Source organism: Sorex fumeus, unplaced genomic scaffold (assembly GCF_029834395.1).
Source record: "Sorex fumeus unplaced genomic scaffold, SorFum_2.1 ptg000008l, whole genome shotgun sequence".
NCBI lineage: Eukaryota > Metazoa > Chordata > Mammalia > Eulipotyphla > Soricidae > Sorex > Sorex fumeus.
Genome location: NW_026606065.1, coordinates 86,980,513 through 86,997,755, shown reverse-complemented (window position 1 = coordinate 86,997,755; position 17,243 = coordinate 86,980,513). Strand labels below are relative to the sequence as shown.

At 45.4% G+C, this 17,243-nt stretch overlaps 1 protein-coding gene across 1 annotated transcript in view; it reads right to left on the bottom strand.

Moving 5' to 3' along the window:
• Window positions 1–17,243, bottom strand: part of LOC130018376 (WD repeat-containing protein on Y chromosome-like) — a 93,051-nt gene that overhangs the window by 44,972 nt on the left and 30,836 nt on the right. Inside the window, exons 5-6 of the mRNA XM_056109069.1 lie at window positions 9,732–9,975; window positions 7,518–7,623 (exon numbers count right to left, since the gene is read on the bottom strand). Coding sequence (XP_055965044.1) covers window positions 7,518–7,623; window positions 9,732–9,940 — 315 coding nt within the window. The 5' untranslated portion in view covers window positions 9,941–9,975. The remainder of the gene's footprint in view (window positions 1–7,517; window positions 7,624–9,731; window positions 9,976–17,243) is intronic.

Below are 17,243 nucleotides of genomic sequence, written 5' to 3'. Positions count from 1 at the left end.
AACATGGTTCATGTCAATAATAATCAGAATGATGAGATTGCTGTTAACATTTTTTTTGCTTTTTTGGGTCACACCTGGCATTGCACAGGGGTTACTCCTGGCTCTGCACTCAGGAATTACTCCTGGAAGTGCTTGGGGCACCATATGGGATGCTGGGAATTGAACCCAGAATGGCCACATGCAAGGCAAATGCCCTACCCACTGTGCTATCACTCCAGTCCCTGCTCTTAACATTTTTTTGCTATGGCTCTTGTATTAGGAGGGCAGGCTGGACCCCACCTGGCTCTGTGCTCCGGAGTGACCCCTGGAGGTGTGAAGGGACCAAAATAGTTCTGCAGATTTGAACCAGGAGCTGAATCAGGGTCAGCCACACACAAGGTAAGTGCTTTAACTGCTGTACCATCTCCCTAGCCTGGTCTTTTATATTATCTTCTGGTTCTGAGATCGGATGAGAACTACAAGATGGCGGTATCTCTGGAAAGGAGCAGATGGAGGAGCCAAGCGGGAAGGTCTCCATTATCTGAAAGGCGGCCATTTTTAGTGGGCTCCTTTGTGTTAGCCAGGCACTGGTGTTCAATGTTTCACATGCATTGTTTCATTCATTCTTGTTATAGGTGGAATTGTCCCCTGCTCCCCAATTTTATTTTTGGGTCACACCCGATGATGCACAGGGGCTACTTCTAGCTTTGTACTCAGGATTTACTCCTGGCGGTGCTTGGGGGACCATATGGGATGCTGGCAATCGAACCGGGGTCCGCCGCGTACAAGACAAACACACTACCCTCTTTGCTATCACTCCAGTCGCCTGCTCCCAAATTTTTATGTTAAAGAACATTCTGTAGGTGCTTCATAGCATGGCCACATTCATAAATTGTGTAGTTACAATTGGATGCAGGGCTCCGAGTGCAAAGCATGCACTCGCTCTTGGAGCCAAGTCCTCAGTCCCAGAAAGAGGGTTTTGACAAGGAGCCAGGATTGGGGGGCAGGGAACAGAGGGAGAGAGAGAGGTAGTGCTGGTACCTGGGGAGTCATCGAGGTGGGATTCTAAAAGGGCCCCATCAAGGTTCATAATAAGGGAAGGTGGAAAGTAGTCCTTTATTCTGATGTTGGAATTGTTGAGGTTGACTCAGCAAATTGAATGGAACCTTCCAAATAAAAATAGTCCATTGACATCTATTTAATGTCTCTTGTTGGCCCAGCACTTGTGTCTAGTAGAAAGAGTTTTGCCTCTGTCTGCAAGGAGTAAGCATGGGAGTTGAGCCTGGTCAAACAGAGTTCCCCTCTTAGGTTTTTATGGATGGAACTGGTAGTGAACCTGGAGGCTGCAACGTTTACACTTGATGCAACTTGGAAGGAGAAAGTCTTTCTCTGCAGTGGGAATCAATAAAACTTGTGTGCACCAAGGAACACAGAGGAGAAATGAGGTGCAGTGGGCAGGGGCCAGGGGAACTTTCTTCCTTTTCTAACCCTGCTCTTTGAGCCATTGAGGGTTATAAGACTGGTAATGCCTGGAGTTTCATGCATACAGCATTCCAGCATGTCCGCTTCCCTCTGCCATTATTAGTTTGTACTATTGTTAAATTCAAGCTTTAACTCCTGCACAATTTAACACCTCTGTTGTGTGCGCAGGATTCAAAGAGTTCTTTGAATTTCCGGGGTAACCCCAGCACCAAAAAGACCTTTTTACTGGCTCCTCACTCTCCTCTTCCTTCCAGTTATCACCATCATTTTCTGAGTCTAGGACTCACTCTGGTTATTTCTTGCCAGTTTGTTTGCTTTAGTACTTCATATTCCACATAAAAATGAAACCAGGCATTATTAACAAAACTTCTTTACACGTATCATTTAGCATAATTACCTTGTATTTTATCCATCCCTTCATTTCATACCGAATGGCACAACGTTCTGCAAGATGAATCCTTTGCAACCCATTTCACAAAAGACTGATACACCAAAAGTGGCTTTGTTCAGAAATTCCATCCAGAGTCACTGAGTCTGTGTTCATTCAAGAATTTGGAGCCAATTCTGTATGTCTCATCTCCCGAGACTCGATGTTATTTCCTTCACAACCCAAACTTCCCTGGCCCTACTGTGACACGGTTGCTGGTAGCAGATAGATAACCCATGAAGCAGGGTGATATGTGATGAAGGGCTTCCAGTTCCTTCTCCTTCCACCCAGCAGCAGAAAATGAGCATGATACAGAAAGCATTTCTGTTATGGATGGGAATGTGCTTGATTTAATTATTTTTTGAGGGGCAGGGGGCACACCTAACTGTGTGCAGGGCTTACTCCTCACTCTATGCTCAGGGATTGCTCCTAGTTGGTGGTGCTCCAGGGGCCATCTGTAGTGTTGGGGCTTGAACCTGGGTCAACTGTGTGCAAGGCAAGCACCATACACACTATACTATGTCTTTGGCTCTCAGTGACTGAGAAATTTAAGAGGTGAGTATGCTCCTGCCTGATTGCTCTTGGATGAAGGGACTATAAGAATCTAGACAGCAGGAAACTGGCAGATGGAGTCAGCCCGGTTCTTGAAAGGGAGAAAAAAATGTCTCTTGCCAGTAATACTGTTCTTGGTTTGTTACAGTCGATAGAAATGAGCGCTGCTACTTCCAATCTATAGAAGGTATTTTATTTGTCAGTAGTTAGACTTGCTTTAACAAATACACCATGCTCCCTTCCTTCCAAGAAAGAAATTTCTTTCCATCCTAATTCTTGTTGACACAAAACAGCTCTCTTTGTGCTGTGCAATATTAAATTTGTTAAAAAAGCAAGTGAAAACGGAAACCCAAATCTGTCACTTTGCTCTCCTTTAGAGAATGCCAAGAAATGGCAGACTCCTGAAACATTGCCTGCATCCCCGTGATTTACAGAAGTGAAATATTTGGGCTGAAAAATCAATTCAAAGAGTGAAGACAATCTGATCAGGCTTGCTAGAAACTTAGCTGTTTGGCTCCTAGTTGATTAGTTTTTATTTGATGGGAATAACGTATTTTGAAATCAATTATATGCCATATTTTTAAGATAGGATTTCCATATATTTTAAACACACACTGAGAAATGATTCAATATATCTGAATCATCACAGGAAAGATGCTAATCTTGTCATCATGAGTTTAGATGGGAAGAAATGGAGAGGTTCCATGGAAAGAAAATAGGCAGAAGACATGTCCTCACATACAGAAATATTATTCTCAGATGCAGGCAAGTTTGGGGAAAGCAAGGCTCATTAAAACGATGAAGTCTAACTTTATGGCTTTGGAGACTGCCTTTGGATGAATTTAATTTTCAAAATCAATAGAACAATTTAAGTTCAGAAATCCTGTCATTTCAATCATCAATTTTCCTTAGGGAACTGAATTGAGTTCATATCCTATTGGTATCATGGATGGGTTCTCCAGAGATAATTTTATATAAAATATCCTCATCATTTCCACAGTGGACGTTAAGCTGACTCTCCAAGTGCCACACTGGACCCCAGCAACAGCAAATCCCTGAACAACCCAGAGCCCCCAGCCCTGTCTGGCAAACTTTTCAGTTTCCTTCCTGCCCCTTCAAATTGACTTTGCAATCTCCTCTACTCCCAGGCTTAAAGTTTCATCTAAATGCTAATGCCTCTAAATTTACATCTCCAGCCCTAACCCCTCTTCAACTCTAGAGGATTCTACCAAACACATCTCCATGGGGACTCCTGGACAAGCTGCTCTCACCACTTTCTCCCTGGTTCAGTTTGGCTCAGGTCCCAAACCTTGGTAGCATCCTGTCCTGCTATCTTCTTTCAAAAAAAAATAAAACAACAGCTTTTTCATGTAAAGAGAAAGGAAGAGAGGAAGGAAAAGAGGAAGGAAGAGAGGGAGGAAGAGAGGGAGGAAGAGAAGAAGGAAGGAAGGAAGGAAAGAAGGAAGGAAGGAAGGAAGGAAGGAAGGAAGGAAGGAAGGAAGAGAGGGGGGAAGGAGGGAGGGAGAGGAGAAAAGAAAATGGAAGGGAAGGTAGGAAGGAAAGAGGAAGAAAGAAGAGAAGAGATGAGAGAGAAAGGGAGAGAGGGAGTGAGGGATGGAAGGAGGGAGGAAGAGGAAATGAAAGGAAGAAAAAAAGGAGGGAAGATAAGTTTACTGAGAGCACAAAATTTGCATTTTCTTTTCTTTTTTCTTTTCTTTTTTTTTTTTTTTTTTGCTTTTTGGGTCACACCCAGGGATGCACAGGCGTTACTCCTGGCTCTTCACTCAGGAATTACTCCTGGCAGTGCTCGGGGGACCATATGGGATACTGGGAATATAACCTATAATCCTGGTCTGCTGCGTGCAAGGCAAACGCCCTACCCGCTGTGCTACCCGCTCCAGCCCCAAAAATGTGCATTTTAAACTGCATTCATTGTTGGTATATAATATATATGTATATATATATATTAGAAAAATAATACCATGGCCAGGGAAAAGATGGGTTAGAAGGATAGAAGGATTGATCAATGGTTGGAGCTAACCACAAGTGTGTGTCAGGCTGAGAGTAGGTAAGATAGAGAAGAGACCAGTATGACAGTAATAGCTGGAAATGATGATGCTGGACAAGATCTGAGGTTAAAAGTAGGTAAAGGGATATTCTTGATAAGCTTTCAGTATCAATATTGCCAACCATAATGCCCAGAAGGGAGAGAGAGAGAAGGAGAGAGAGGAGGGAGAGAGAGTGGGATAGAGAGAGAGAGTGAGAGTGAGAGAGAGAGAGAGAGAGAGAGAGAACCTGCCACAGAGTCAGGCAGGTAGGGGGTGGGGCGTGGAGGGTAATGGGTGGGAAAACCTGGGGGCACTGGTGCTGGGAAATGTACACTGGTGGAGGGATGAGTTTTGGAATACTGTGTGACTGAAATCCAATCATGAACAGCTTTGTAAGGGTTTATCTCACAGTGATTCAGTAAAAAAGTTAAAATATGTGTATTTTAAAAGCATCCGTTTTGCTTTTCAGTTTGTTTATTTTGCATATTTACAGAGTTGGGCAACCACTACTATGGTCTAACTTCAAGACATTTATGTGAACCCGTAAGGAATCCCCCACCCCCAGCAGAGTCTCCTGCCCCCACGCCTGGCTCTCCTCACCGGGGCCCCTTGGAGGGGAGCGGGTTGAGTTTCCCTCCCTGTCCCGACCAGGGCTCCGGCAGCCGAAGACCTCCAGAACCAGCTACCACCATGCTGAGACCACTCTCCACACACATGAAGGTACCGGCAGAGGAACAAAGGCATGCAGGTCCCGGGGCTGAGATCTCCAAGCCTGCTCGGATCGGGGCTGAGCATCCTCCACCCAGATCCTCAAAATTCCAGTAGGCAGGGCTCACACCCACCAACTGGTCCCCTGGCGCTGTGTAATCCCATCAACGGCCAAGACCCAGAGACTATAAAACCCAGTCCCCGGAAGTGTGCGGCCGCAAATGCGTCCGTGCGACACCTTATTATCTCATTCTTACTTTGGACAAAATGACAGGCTACCGAATGTAACCTGCCCACACGGCAGAGTCTGGCAAATTCCCCGTGGTGTACCCAATATGCCAAATACCAGTAACAATGGTGAGTCTCATTCTCCTAACTCCGGAAGAGCTTTTAATATGGCACTTTTTAAAAAATCTCAGGGCTAGGACGAAGAAGACATTACTGGGGTCTGCTCGAGGCAATCGATGAACAACAGGATGGTCGTGATCGAAGGAAACCCTGACCTAATCCCACCCCAGGCAACTGCCACTAAACTAGTGTTTGTTTCTGTAGCTATGGCTCTTTGATACATTTCATAATTAATCCGGAGCCTTAGCCTCTCTCTTTGCCTGGAGATGACTTCCTGTTTATTGGTCCCCACAGGGTAACACTCTGATGATCTGAGTTTTGTGACCTCTTCTTATGAAGATACCAGTCGCAGTGGGTTCAAGCCATAAGAACTCATTGATCCTTACTAGCATGTGAGAAGGCCTTATCTCAAGTACAGTCACACTCCAAGGTGCTGGGGATTCAGACTTAACTATTATAAACATGTACACACACACAGCTTTGCCCATTACCTCTATTAATGGTTTATTGAAGCATCAGTGAACTAGTGTCTATTTTTGTACAAAAGAGAGACATAGATAGCATTCTCCTGGGATTCCGGAGTTTATTTAGTTCAATGGGCTTCTAATTCTAACCATCAACCTCAAGACAGTCCAGAAAAGGCGAATGGCTCATTCATACCTGTCAGTCACTGGAAAACCCTATGAAGTGAGAGCTAAGCAGAACAACCAAGATTTCCTTTTTTTTTGTTTAAAAAGTATGCATAACGAAGATCATTAGGGAATGAAAATTTTACAGGTAGACAGAAACTTAAGTATAAAGACAGGTATGTGAGGCAATAAATGAAGATGGTAAAGGCCCTCCCGTTGATCGTCGATTTGCTCGAGCGGGCCCAGTAACGTCTCCATTGGAGACTTTGTTGTTACTGTGTCTGGCATATCGAATACTCTCGGTAGCTTGCCGGGCTCTCCGAGAGGGGCGGAGGAATCGAACTCGGGTCGGCCATGTTGGCTGCGTGCAAGGCAGACGCCCTACCCGCTATGCTATCGCTCCAGCCCTGGAGCTGGAGCGATAGCACAGCGGGTAGGGCGTTCGCCTTACAAGCGGCCAACATGGCCGACCCAACTTCGATTCCTCCGCCCCTCTCGGAGAGCCCGGCAAGCTACCGAGAGTATTCGATATGCCAGACACAGTAACAACAAAGTCTCCAATGGAGACGTTACTGGGCCCGCTCGAGCAAATCGACGATCAACGGGAGGGCCTTTACCTTTACCTTTACCTAAATGAAGATGGTGATAGTCTTGCCAATGGATCCAGAAACTTTGAAATATGAAGGTTTTGCAGACAACATTTTAGAAAGGGCCCATGTGCCCAAAGTGTATTGCAAGGTGTGGTGATAAGCACCCTGGTCATCATGATGCCTCCTGGATGTCCCTGTTTCTCTTCCCTGTCCTCCAGCACACACGTTCACACTATCGTTGCAACATACTTGTGCCAGGGAGAAAACAAGGTAGGATCTTTGTGCTGCAACATTAGCACATTTAACAAGAAATGCTAAGTTTAACAAGCTTAGCAAGAAATGCCAGGTACAGAAATTTTTGGTGTGCCAGAGAGTTAGTACCTTGTAGAGTTCTTGCCTTATATGCAGCCATCCAGGGTTCGATACCTGTTACCCCATATGACCCCCAAGCCCATCCAGGAGTGACCCCTGAGTGCAGATCCTGGAGTAATTCCTGAGAACTGCCGGATATGGTCCAGAAACTAAAGCAAGAAACCCAAAGACAACAACAACAACAAAAACTAATAAATGTCACCCTTTGGTTACAGACATCTACTTCCTTTCCAAAGCAAACTAACACATGTCAACACATTTGAGTATCTGCCATAGCAGTGGTATCTAAAAGTGCAGAGAGGGACAAAAGAAACCATGGAAGGAACATGGTCTTGGTGTGAAACGCAAGCGATAATGCTTCCAAACATAAAAGGGCAGAGACCTTCACTGTGTTGTCAGTGGACATGGAGAATATTGTGTTATCCTCAGCAGACACATGGATGTACAGCACTGGAGTTGTGTGACTTTTCAGCAGCCCAATTGGTTTTCTAGAATGGAAAAAGAACAGATGAGCACCAAGCGGTTCTAGCTGCTATTTCTAAATAAAAATTTAAGACTAAACTTGGCCCGGATCTGGCAGTTCTATTCAGCCTGGAGGAGGGTTATGTTTCCCTCCGAAATTACACAAGTAGATGTCTTGTGTGATAAAAGGAGTGAGCAAATAATACCCGGTTATAGAAACACAACTCAGTGTGAGCTGAAGCCCAGGGCTTTGTTTCTGCCACTGCTGACAATATCACTATAAAAGGAATGAATGAAGATGCATTCAGGATAGACTGGAATAGATTTTCATGGCTGTTGCTTCATGCAGTTAACAGAGTTCTGAGCTGGGGGGCAGGGGCGGGATACTTTTAAATATAAATTTATTTTATTTTAATTTCTTTTGGTATAAGGCCATAGTCAGTGATGATTAGGAACTATTCCTGGCACTCCTGATGTTTGGGGGATCATATGTGGTGCTGGGGATCAGACAGGGGTTGGCTGTAAAGCAAGCACTTTATCCAGTGTAATATCTTCTCTGGCCCTTAAATCTAAGATCATTTTGGGCTGGAGCAATAGTACAGCTGGTAGAGTACTTGCTTTGTATGCGGCTGACTCAGGTTTGATCCTCAGCATCCCTTATGGTCCCCTGAGCAACACCAGGACTCACTAATTCCTGAGTACAGAGCCAGGAGCAACCCCTGAGAATCACTGAGTCTGGCCCCCAAACAAAGAAACAAAAAAAATTTTCCTAAATCTAAGTTATTGTAAGGAGCTGTGAGAGTCCATGGAGCCTCTTAAGGTCTCAGGCTGGACTGTGCAGTGAAGGGGAGGTAAGGCCAAGGCTGAAGGAGAGAGCACAGAGCCCTTTTAAAAACAAACACCGGAAAGTGAGCTGAGGGTGCTCAGGCAAGGAGACAAACAGGGGTTTAAGGGAAAAGACGTGGGAAGGAACTGATGTTTCTTACTTACTAGGCATCTGACATTGTGTTGCGTGCTCACTGGGAAGCTTTATTCCTGCCTGGGAGCTGGTACTCCTGTTACCAACATCATAGAGATAAACCTAAGACGGGCCTGGTTAAGATCTGCCAGTCAGAGTGATCAGATCCCGCATGCTTGCCTGCCTTCTCTGAGCCTACTGCTACTGACAGGGTCTCCTGTCAAGTCCCCTTCTGCCCTGCTCCAGGCTCCCTAAATACTCCTAAATGATTTGCTGTCATCCTCTCCTCCCCAACATCAATGCCTGAAAAAGCAACTCCCTACCTCCCTCCTGTTGCCTTCCACACATCTCAGTTGAAAAGGCATAAGAATGTTGCTCCTGCCACTACTTCTCCCCCAAAGTCAACTCTTCTAAGATTCAGTATCTTTATTTGCCAGTGGGGTTATTAGGAGGATTAGAGATAATCTGTGTGAATTGCAGGGTACAAGGTAGGTGCTCAATAAAATGATGGCATTTCTCTGATGAAGACGGTGACCCTAAATCTGTGCCTTGGAGGGACACATGCGCAGTAGTGTTCTGGCCGGATTCTCTGCAGCACAGAGTATTTATGTAGTAAGGATGCAATAGTGAAATGTCTTCAAGGACTCTTTGCCTCCCAGCACCCCAGTTCTAGGCTTTAGAGCACAAGTCCTGTTTTCTTACATCTATTGTATCTTGAAGGAGGTAGAATCATTAATTCTGGTGGGGCTGGGCAACTCCTATGGAGAAATGATTTCAAACCTACTGCTGAGTGAGGTAGAGAAAGGTACATTGACATTGATTATGCAACAGACCCTCCCTAATCTCTCTCTGCAGCTGGTCCTGACCCTCATAGGAAGTCAGTGATTGGACGAAAGGAAACCATGCTGAGTGGGGTTGCAGGGAGGAGGATGGTGCCCACACCAGGCTCTTCATCTTTGCAAGGTGTTTTTATTTAAAGTGAGTTGTTCCCCTCCCCTGAATGAATGTCATAAACAGCAATTTCATAGGTTGTGTGGAAGAGACACCAATTTCAGTCAATGGCCTCCTAAGTTTTTTTTAAAAAGGGGACGGTGGTCTCCAGTTCTGCTTTCATGTCTCTTCCTACCCTGGTCCTATAAACTGGCACAGTCAGTTGGAGGGAGAAAGAAAACTTACCCTGGCAGATAAGGATTCCAGACTCGAATGATTCGATCCATTCCACCTGTCAGCAGCAAGTTCTTTCTTCTACAGAATGAAAATGCTTTAACTCCTTTGTAGATGTGAAACACTGTATGATCACCTTCTGCTCGCCTTTGTGGCAAACCAAGGAATGTCTGGCCTTTCATTCCTTTGAAATTTTCCCAAACATCCTGGATATCTTTCATCTTTTGATTGACATATGATGCTCCCGTAGTGCACCCTAAAATAGTCGCAAACACACACAAAAACAAAACCAAGACAGTTTCCTAGTGTCATCAGTCAATTTTCTGACAAATTCCTGATAATTTGGGGGCCAGGTCTGTGCTCAGCAATAACTTCCTCGTGTTTTTTTTTCATCTCTTACTCCCAGCTATTAAGCCATTGAGTCTGACAAATGAAAGTGATATGTACAAGAATAGCATGGCTTTGCCCCTAATTCTCAAACAAGAGACAAGAAGGCTCATGGGGTGGGGAGAGAGGAACCAGAAAGAAAGCGAATTCTCACTGGCTTTCAGTGAGAATTAAAAAATTTTCTTAAATTCCCCCAAGCTTCAGGCATTGTGTTAATGTCTTCCATTCATGATCTTGTTTGGTCCTTGTGGAAACTCAGTGAAAGGGACATTACTGTCTGCATCTTACAGCTGAAAAATATGCCTCTGGAGAACTTATGTAGCTGGGCATTAAGGAGATGGTGAAGGACTGGACGTGTGTCTCAAGGGTTAGAGCACAGGCCTGCTTGTTGTGAGAGGCTCAGTTCAATCCCCAGCACTGTCCGACCTCTGTGTGTGCTGGTGACTTCTCTTGGTTTCTGGGCCTGAGCACTAAAACGTGGGCTTTTCTCACCGCCCAGCTAAGCACTGTAGTGAGTGATCTCATCCTGTCCTCCAACACCACTGGGCAACACTCTATAAAAGAAAAGAAGGAGGGAATAAAAAAAGGCAGAAGAAAGAAAAAAGAGAGAAAGAGGGCCAGAGCAGTAACGGTGGCTAGGGTGGTTCCCTTGTGTGCAGCTGATTGGGTTCAATCTTCACTCAGGTTTGATCCCCAGCACCACATATGGTCTCCGAGCCCCTCCTGGAATGATCTCTGAGCAGAGAGCCAGGAGGGAGTTCTGAGCACAGTCAGGGAAAGAAAGAAAGAAAGAAAGAAAGAAAGAAAGAAAGAAAGAAAGAAAGAAAGAAAGAAAGGAAGGAAGGAAGGAAGGAAGGAAGGAGACTCCAAGTCTCCAAACCACAACTCTCTGGATAAAATTGGGGCTTCCTGACTTGACCTGTCAGTTTTTTTCAACCAACCAGCTAGTTTTGTCCTACAAAAATATTTTTGCAGATATTTTCAGCCAAATGACTTACTTGCTTATGAACTACTGTACAATAGAAGCAAAAATAGTGGCGTTATATAGAAGCATATCCCAAGAAAGATCAAGGGCCTTCTAGGCCTTAGGCACTGGTTTCAGTGAAGGATCATAAATGAGCCCCCAAGGACCCACACCTGTACAGGTACCTCCACCTGGTGGCCTATTGTGACCTCCAGTCTCAGTCTTGTCTAGATGACTGAAGACCTTGGGAGTGGGGAGCAGTGGTGGGGATGGAGTAAAGGAACTTTGGCTCTTCTGTGCTCCCCTCCTCCACTCCCCCCAGGTAATAATTTATTCTTTCATTATTGGCAGCTTTGGTGATTGATGGGTCATTGTCTGTCTGCTGTGGCAAATTGCAAGTTCAGCTGTTTTTAGGAAGAGTATACACTTGCTTCTTGGAGTTGGGCCACTGAGATCTAGAGGAGCTCTCTTTGCACAGAAGGTCTGTTCTCATGCTGGTCTGTTGATTTTCCAAGGAAAAGTACTCATTCTCTATTCTGCTTGAATACTTGCACTTGAAATGTTGACTCTCGGTTTGAAGCACGTTGAATCTGTCTGGGTGGGGTGGGGGGGCGGGGGCTTGCTGCCTTTTGGAACCTGTAGTTTGGGGCATGTGGTCGTAGGGACGGGGGCCAGTCTCTTCATCCTTCTGCTTTTCCTGAGTTCCTCTGAGTCACCTACTGACTCTCTAGGCCTTGAATTCTGACAGAGGAGGAGTCATTTGCGAAAGACGGAGGTATGTGATTTTCATATTACTGGAGCTATCACCGAAGTCTCCAGAAGTGTATTAGGAACTGACTTGGGAGATTAGCAGCTGACATCACCACCACAGTGGGAGGAGTGGGTTAGGGAGGGCGGCTGCCTACACACTCTGGCCTGGCTCTCCTTCAGTCTGCAGCAAGAAGGTGGATAGCCTTGAATCTGCAGCTCTTTCATGGCCAGGCAGAGGGAACGGGAGGGGTGGTGCTGAGCTGAGCATACATAATTGTCCAAGATGGCAGCATGCACCCGTGTGCTGGGGAGAGCAGTGGAAGTATCAGAGCAATGTGGCAAACTCTGCCTTAACACCAGCTTGACATTTTCACCCGACTTGTTATGAGCAGAGCTGAAACTTCTAAGCAGGTGTGTCACTTTATTTTTATTATTATTATTTTTTAAAGGAAAGGAGAACAGCCTGTGCATTTGCACGCTTGCTAGCAGCTCCTTTCCAACAGAGCCAGAGATACATGTTTAAAGGGTTGTCATGGAAACCAGAGATGGTACCTCTCCCTCAAGGACTGGAGGAAGGATGTAAAGTTTAAATGATCACCATGGAAACGGAAAGCAGATTCAGAGGAGAGGAGAGGTCGGCTTCTCAGCTCGCTAACTAGCAGCTTCAGGTGTGAGGTCTGAGAGGCCTGAGAGGAAGGTGAATCCTGAAATGCTGATTGTTCACTGTAGCTCTGAGACGCTGGTTGACCCAGACCCAGGGCTCTGTCCCCAGTCACTGGCTCAGAGCATCCTGTGGGGGCAGCAGCGAGGTGGGTGTGGTCCCCCCAAACTCAGACCTTCACTCTTTTCTGTTTCAAGGGAGATCTTGGGGTCTCTTCTGTCCATCTTTCTATGCCGTACTCCTTCTTTCCATCAGTGCCTTCAGAATAGCGGAAACCCACAGATCTGTCATCAGTGCAGGTTGGCAAGAGGCATACTTTCAAGACTTTCCTTTATGCCCTAAACTCTGCTATAACCCCCTTTGTGTTCATTATTTATCAGGATGAAGCCAGAGCTTCCTACTCCCGTCATCGACCCATGGAAGCCAGATGCACAGGAGCCTGGGCCGCCCTGCAGAGCCTTCCTTGGCTACTGATACTTGGTCTGTCACATTCTCCTTTGGCTGGAGGCGAGCCTGTGGGAAGTACACTACTGGCCTGTAGCTGAATGTTGAAGTCCAAAGGAGGATTCCCTAGGGGCTGTGAAAAATTCTTCCTGGAAATAAAGGCTAGAAGCAATTTGACACAAGTCATGAAAAAGGGTAGAATAATTATCTCTTCCTGTTTTTTGATGGGGTTATACTCTCTAGTGATCATTTAGGGCTAGAAGTGCAGGTATTGTAGGAAAGAGAGAGTGCAAGAGAGAGAGAGAGAGACAGAGACAGAGATACAGAGAGAGAGAGAGACAGACACAGAGACAGAGAGTCAGAGAGAGACAGAGAGACAGAGAAGAACATATGAACCAGTTGTCCAGCAATGACATGGGCAAAGGACAACATGGGGACATGTGGCAGGGGTGTGAGGTGTGGAAGGAAGGAAGGAAGGAAGGAAGGAAGGAAGGAAGGAAGGAAGGAAGGAAGAAAGGAGGAGGCATGGGAGAAGAATACTTGAATCTTCCCATATAAAACCCTTGTTTCCCTGAAGTGCTCTGCTTTGGAGTACTCTTTTGGGAGAGAGATGTGGAACACTGAATGTATGAGGAATTCAATCCAACAAGTATTTATTGAGTGTTTATTATGTGCCATGTACTACTCGAAGCACTTGGGACAGAATGGTGAACAAAGCAGACTAAAGAACCTATTTCTGTGGAGATTGCCTTCTGTGAGGAAGAGAAACTAGAAATAGCAAAATAGATAAATCATACAGAGTATAGAAGATGATTTGATTTACAAATGTGAGTGAGAATGGAGGTGAAATAGAGCAGATGGGGATGTCAGAAGTAGGGTGAGGCTGTTCTAATGTATAAAAAAGTGAGCGAGGATGGTGTCCTGGAGAAGTAACATTGGCTCAAAGATGGCCAGGACGTTAAGGAACAAGTGATGGACATTTGCAGGCAGAGACAAAACCAGTGAAAATGTTCTCAATGTATTCAAGGAGATGAGTGACAGAAACAGTGGGAAGAGAGGAGCTCAAACCCAGGTCAAAAACCTAAGAGTTGACTTAACACACTGAGCTCTGGAGTACCTTGATTTTTACTGAGTGAAATAGAGCAACTGGACAAACCTGAATGTCAGTTTTCTAGGTGCTCTCTAACCGAGGTATAGAGATGAACTAAGTGGGCAGGGTGGATGGTAGGAGAATAGTTGTGTGCCTGCAAGACCTCCAGAAAGGGCAGCAAGTGATTCTCCTCAGATGGTGGTAGTGACTGAGGAGCAGCAGTATTCTGGGTACACATTGAATACAGGCCCAGCAGTTTGGGTATGGACCATGGGATAGTGGGAACAAAGATGACAGAAATTTTGGCCAGAGTAACAGATGGACATCGAGCCAACTAGGATGATAAGGACAGTATGAGGGAGAAGATACAGGTTCAGGTTGGACCTTCATTTTCTTTTGTTTGACTTGGTTTTGGGTTTTGGGTTATACCTGGCTGTGTTCATGGGCTACTCCAGCAGTGCTTGGAAGAACATGTGGTACTTGGGGTCTGAAACATGAGCACTAGCTCTTTTGACTATATTCCTGGCCCTGGAACATAATATTGGTGTCCATGAGACAGACAACCAAGTGACGATGTACCAAGAGACCCAAGGTAGTTGGAGACACAAGAGAGAGAGTAGACTGGAGATATGGATGTGGAAACTGACAACAATGGTACAGGCAGGATGTCAGAGGAGTCATGTAGACAGAAAAGAGAGAACAAGTGAGGACTGAACTCTGATGGCTCTAATGTTAAGTTATGAAGATACAGAAGAATAAGCAAGGGAAGCAGAGAAGGAAGCAGGGCAGAGTCCTGTTCAGAGAGAAGCAAGGTGGCATTTCACAGAAGGCTGAGACCATGGCCATGACTCATGACTGATGGATCCATGATGGTCAGTAGTAACTGAAACCAGCTGGGGTTGCTCCTGTCTCCTTAGAGGAGAGATTTATTGCTTCAAGGACTGGAGAGAGTGAGAAGCCTGAGAAGTGATTTGGGTACTGGGGTTGGAGAAAGGCCAGTGTTAATTTTTTTATTGAATCACCACGAGATACACAGTTACAAAGCTGTTTATGATCAGGTTTTAGGCACACAATGTTCTATCACCCACCTCTTCACCAGGTGTACATTTTCCATGACCAATATCCCCAGAATCCCTCCCACCCCACCCCACCCCTTCCTGCCTGCCTCTATGGCAGGTACTTTTCTTCTTCTCTATCTCTCTCTCGCTCTCTCTCTCGCTCTCTCTTCATCTCTCTTTCCCTCTCTCTTTCTCTCCACCCCCCCTTTGGGCATTATGGTTTGTAATACAATACAGGTACTGAGAAGTTATCATGTCTGGTTATATACCTACTTTCAGCATGAAGCTCTTATCCATAGCAATCATTTCCAACCATCATTGTCATAGTGGTCCTTTCTCTATCCCAAATGCCTTCTCCCCCAGCACTTGGGCCAGGATTGGTTTTGGACAGAACGGGAAGAGAGATATTGGAAAGGGTGAGAATAAGCAACTCTTTATCGAAGTTTGACTTCCAGGACTCTCTAAGCATCAACTTTCTTTTTTTGTTTTATTATTTGAGGCACATCCATTAATACTTAGAGCTTCCTCCTGGCTCTACACTCAGGGATCACTCCTGGTGGGCCTCAGGGGACCATCTGGAGATTGACCAGTGATCAACCAGTTTGACTGCATGCAAGGCAAGTGGCTTACTATCTCTCCTGCCAGCTGAGTTTTTCATCTCATATGACCTGGCATGTCACAAAGGCTCAGAAAAGAGACACAGTGAGATTGACCTGGGGCCGAGCAGGGCCTGGCTGATTCTCTAGCATTATCTAGACTTTGGATACTTTGTAGTGCTGTAGAACTGTAAGAAATCCTGTAATGTGAGAAAGAAGAAAGAATGGATAGAAAACATCAGCAGAATGAATAATAAATAAGTATTTGCTAGAGACTAGTCAATCTTCTTACAAAACAAGAAAGGAAATAGATATGAGTCACAGCTCTGATAGCGGCCAGGCTGGGGTTAGAATCAGAAACCTCAGGTTGGGGTTATTGTTTTTGTTCTGCCTCCAAACAAACCCTGAATTTCAAGATGCTTCTCTCTCAGAAGAACTAAATTGCAGTTTCTTAGGATTCATACCCATCACGGTTCCAGAGAAAGACCATTTCCTAGTTCTAAGAATGCCTAATGAAAATTCCCAAGAAATATTTTAACCGTTGCCTGACTTTTGGCTCCTTCGGTGATTTAAATGTCAGTGAATATGAAACTGACAAAGAATATATCCTTGCAAAACACACAAGCTTTGTGGCTATGAATCAGAGGGGGAAGAGGTCTTAGTGCAGAGTCCTGTCAGGAAAGAAGCAACTGAAACTTCTCAGGAGGGGGAGACCGTGAACATGACTCATGACTAAGTTTTCATGATGTTCAGTAGCAACTGGTACCAGACACTAACAGATAAAAATTAAAAAAAGTGGAAAACAGAACCTGGGATTTTAGCTTTCCTAAAGCTTAGTTATGCTCAGGACAGCTAGGCCGAAAGACCGTATAAAACAAATGAGAGGCTTAAAGAGATGCTAAGTGTTTTATTTACTGCAAACGCACTGCTTGGTGAGCTCAGCCCAGGCCAAGTAAATCCACAAGTGGGGTAGAGGATAGGGGTAAGTGGTAAGAGCGCTAAGAGCAGCCTGGAAGGTCAAAAGAAAAAGAGGAAGATAAATCTAGCCAGTGCATTGGCTGGCGAAGATCTTGGGTAGGGACAGACTCAATTTGGGGCAAACACCAAGTCCCCCATCTTCCCAGCTTGCGTTCACCTCTCCCTCCCCTCCCCTGGCCCCAGCTGCCACAAAGAGCAGCTCTCAACACTGGTGGCAAATTAACTCACTGGGACACATCCAGAAAGTTACCTTCCCCACAAACTGTAGCACTGTAGTACTGTCGTCCAGTTGTTCATCGATTTGCTCGAGCGGGCACCAGTAACATCTCCATTGTGAGTCTTGTTGTTACTATTTTTGACATATCGACTATGACACGGGGAGCTTGCCAGGCTCTGTCATGCGGGCGGGATACTCTCAGTAGCTTGCTGGGCGCTCCGAGAGGGATGGAAGAATCGAATCCGGTGGGCCACGTGCAAGGCCCACCCTACCCACTGTGCTATCGCTCCCCACAAACAGTGACTTTTAATTCTGGTAACATTATTGGAGTTCCTGGGAGAGGTTTTATTTTACTCTTATTTTATTTTACCTCATGTTC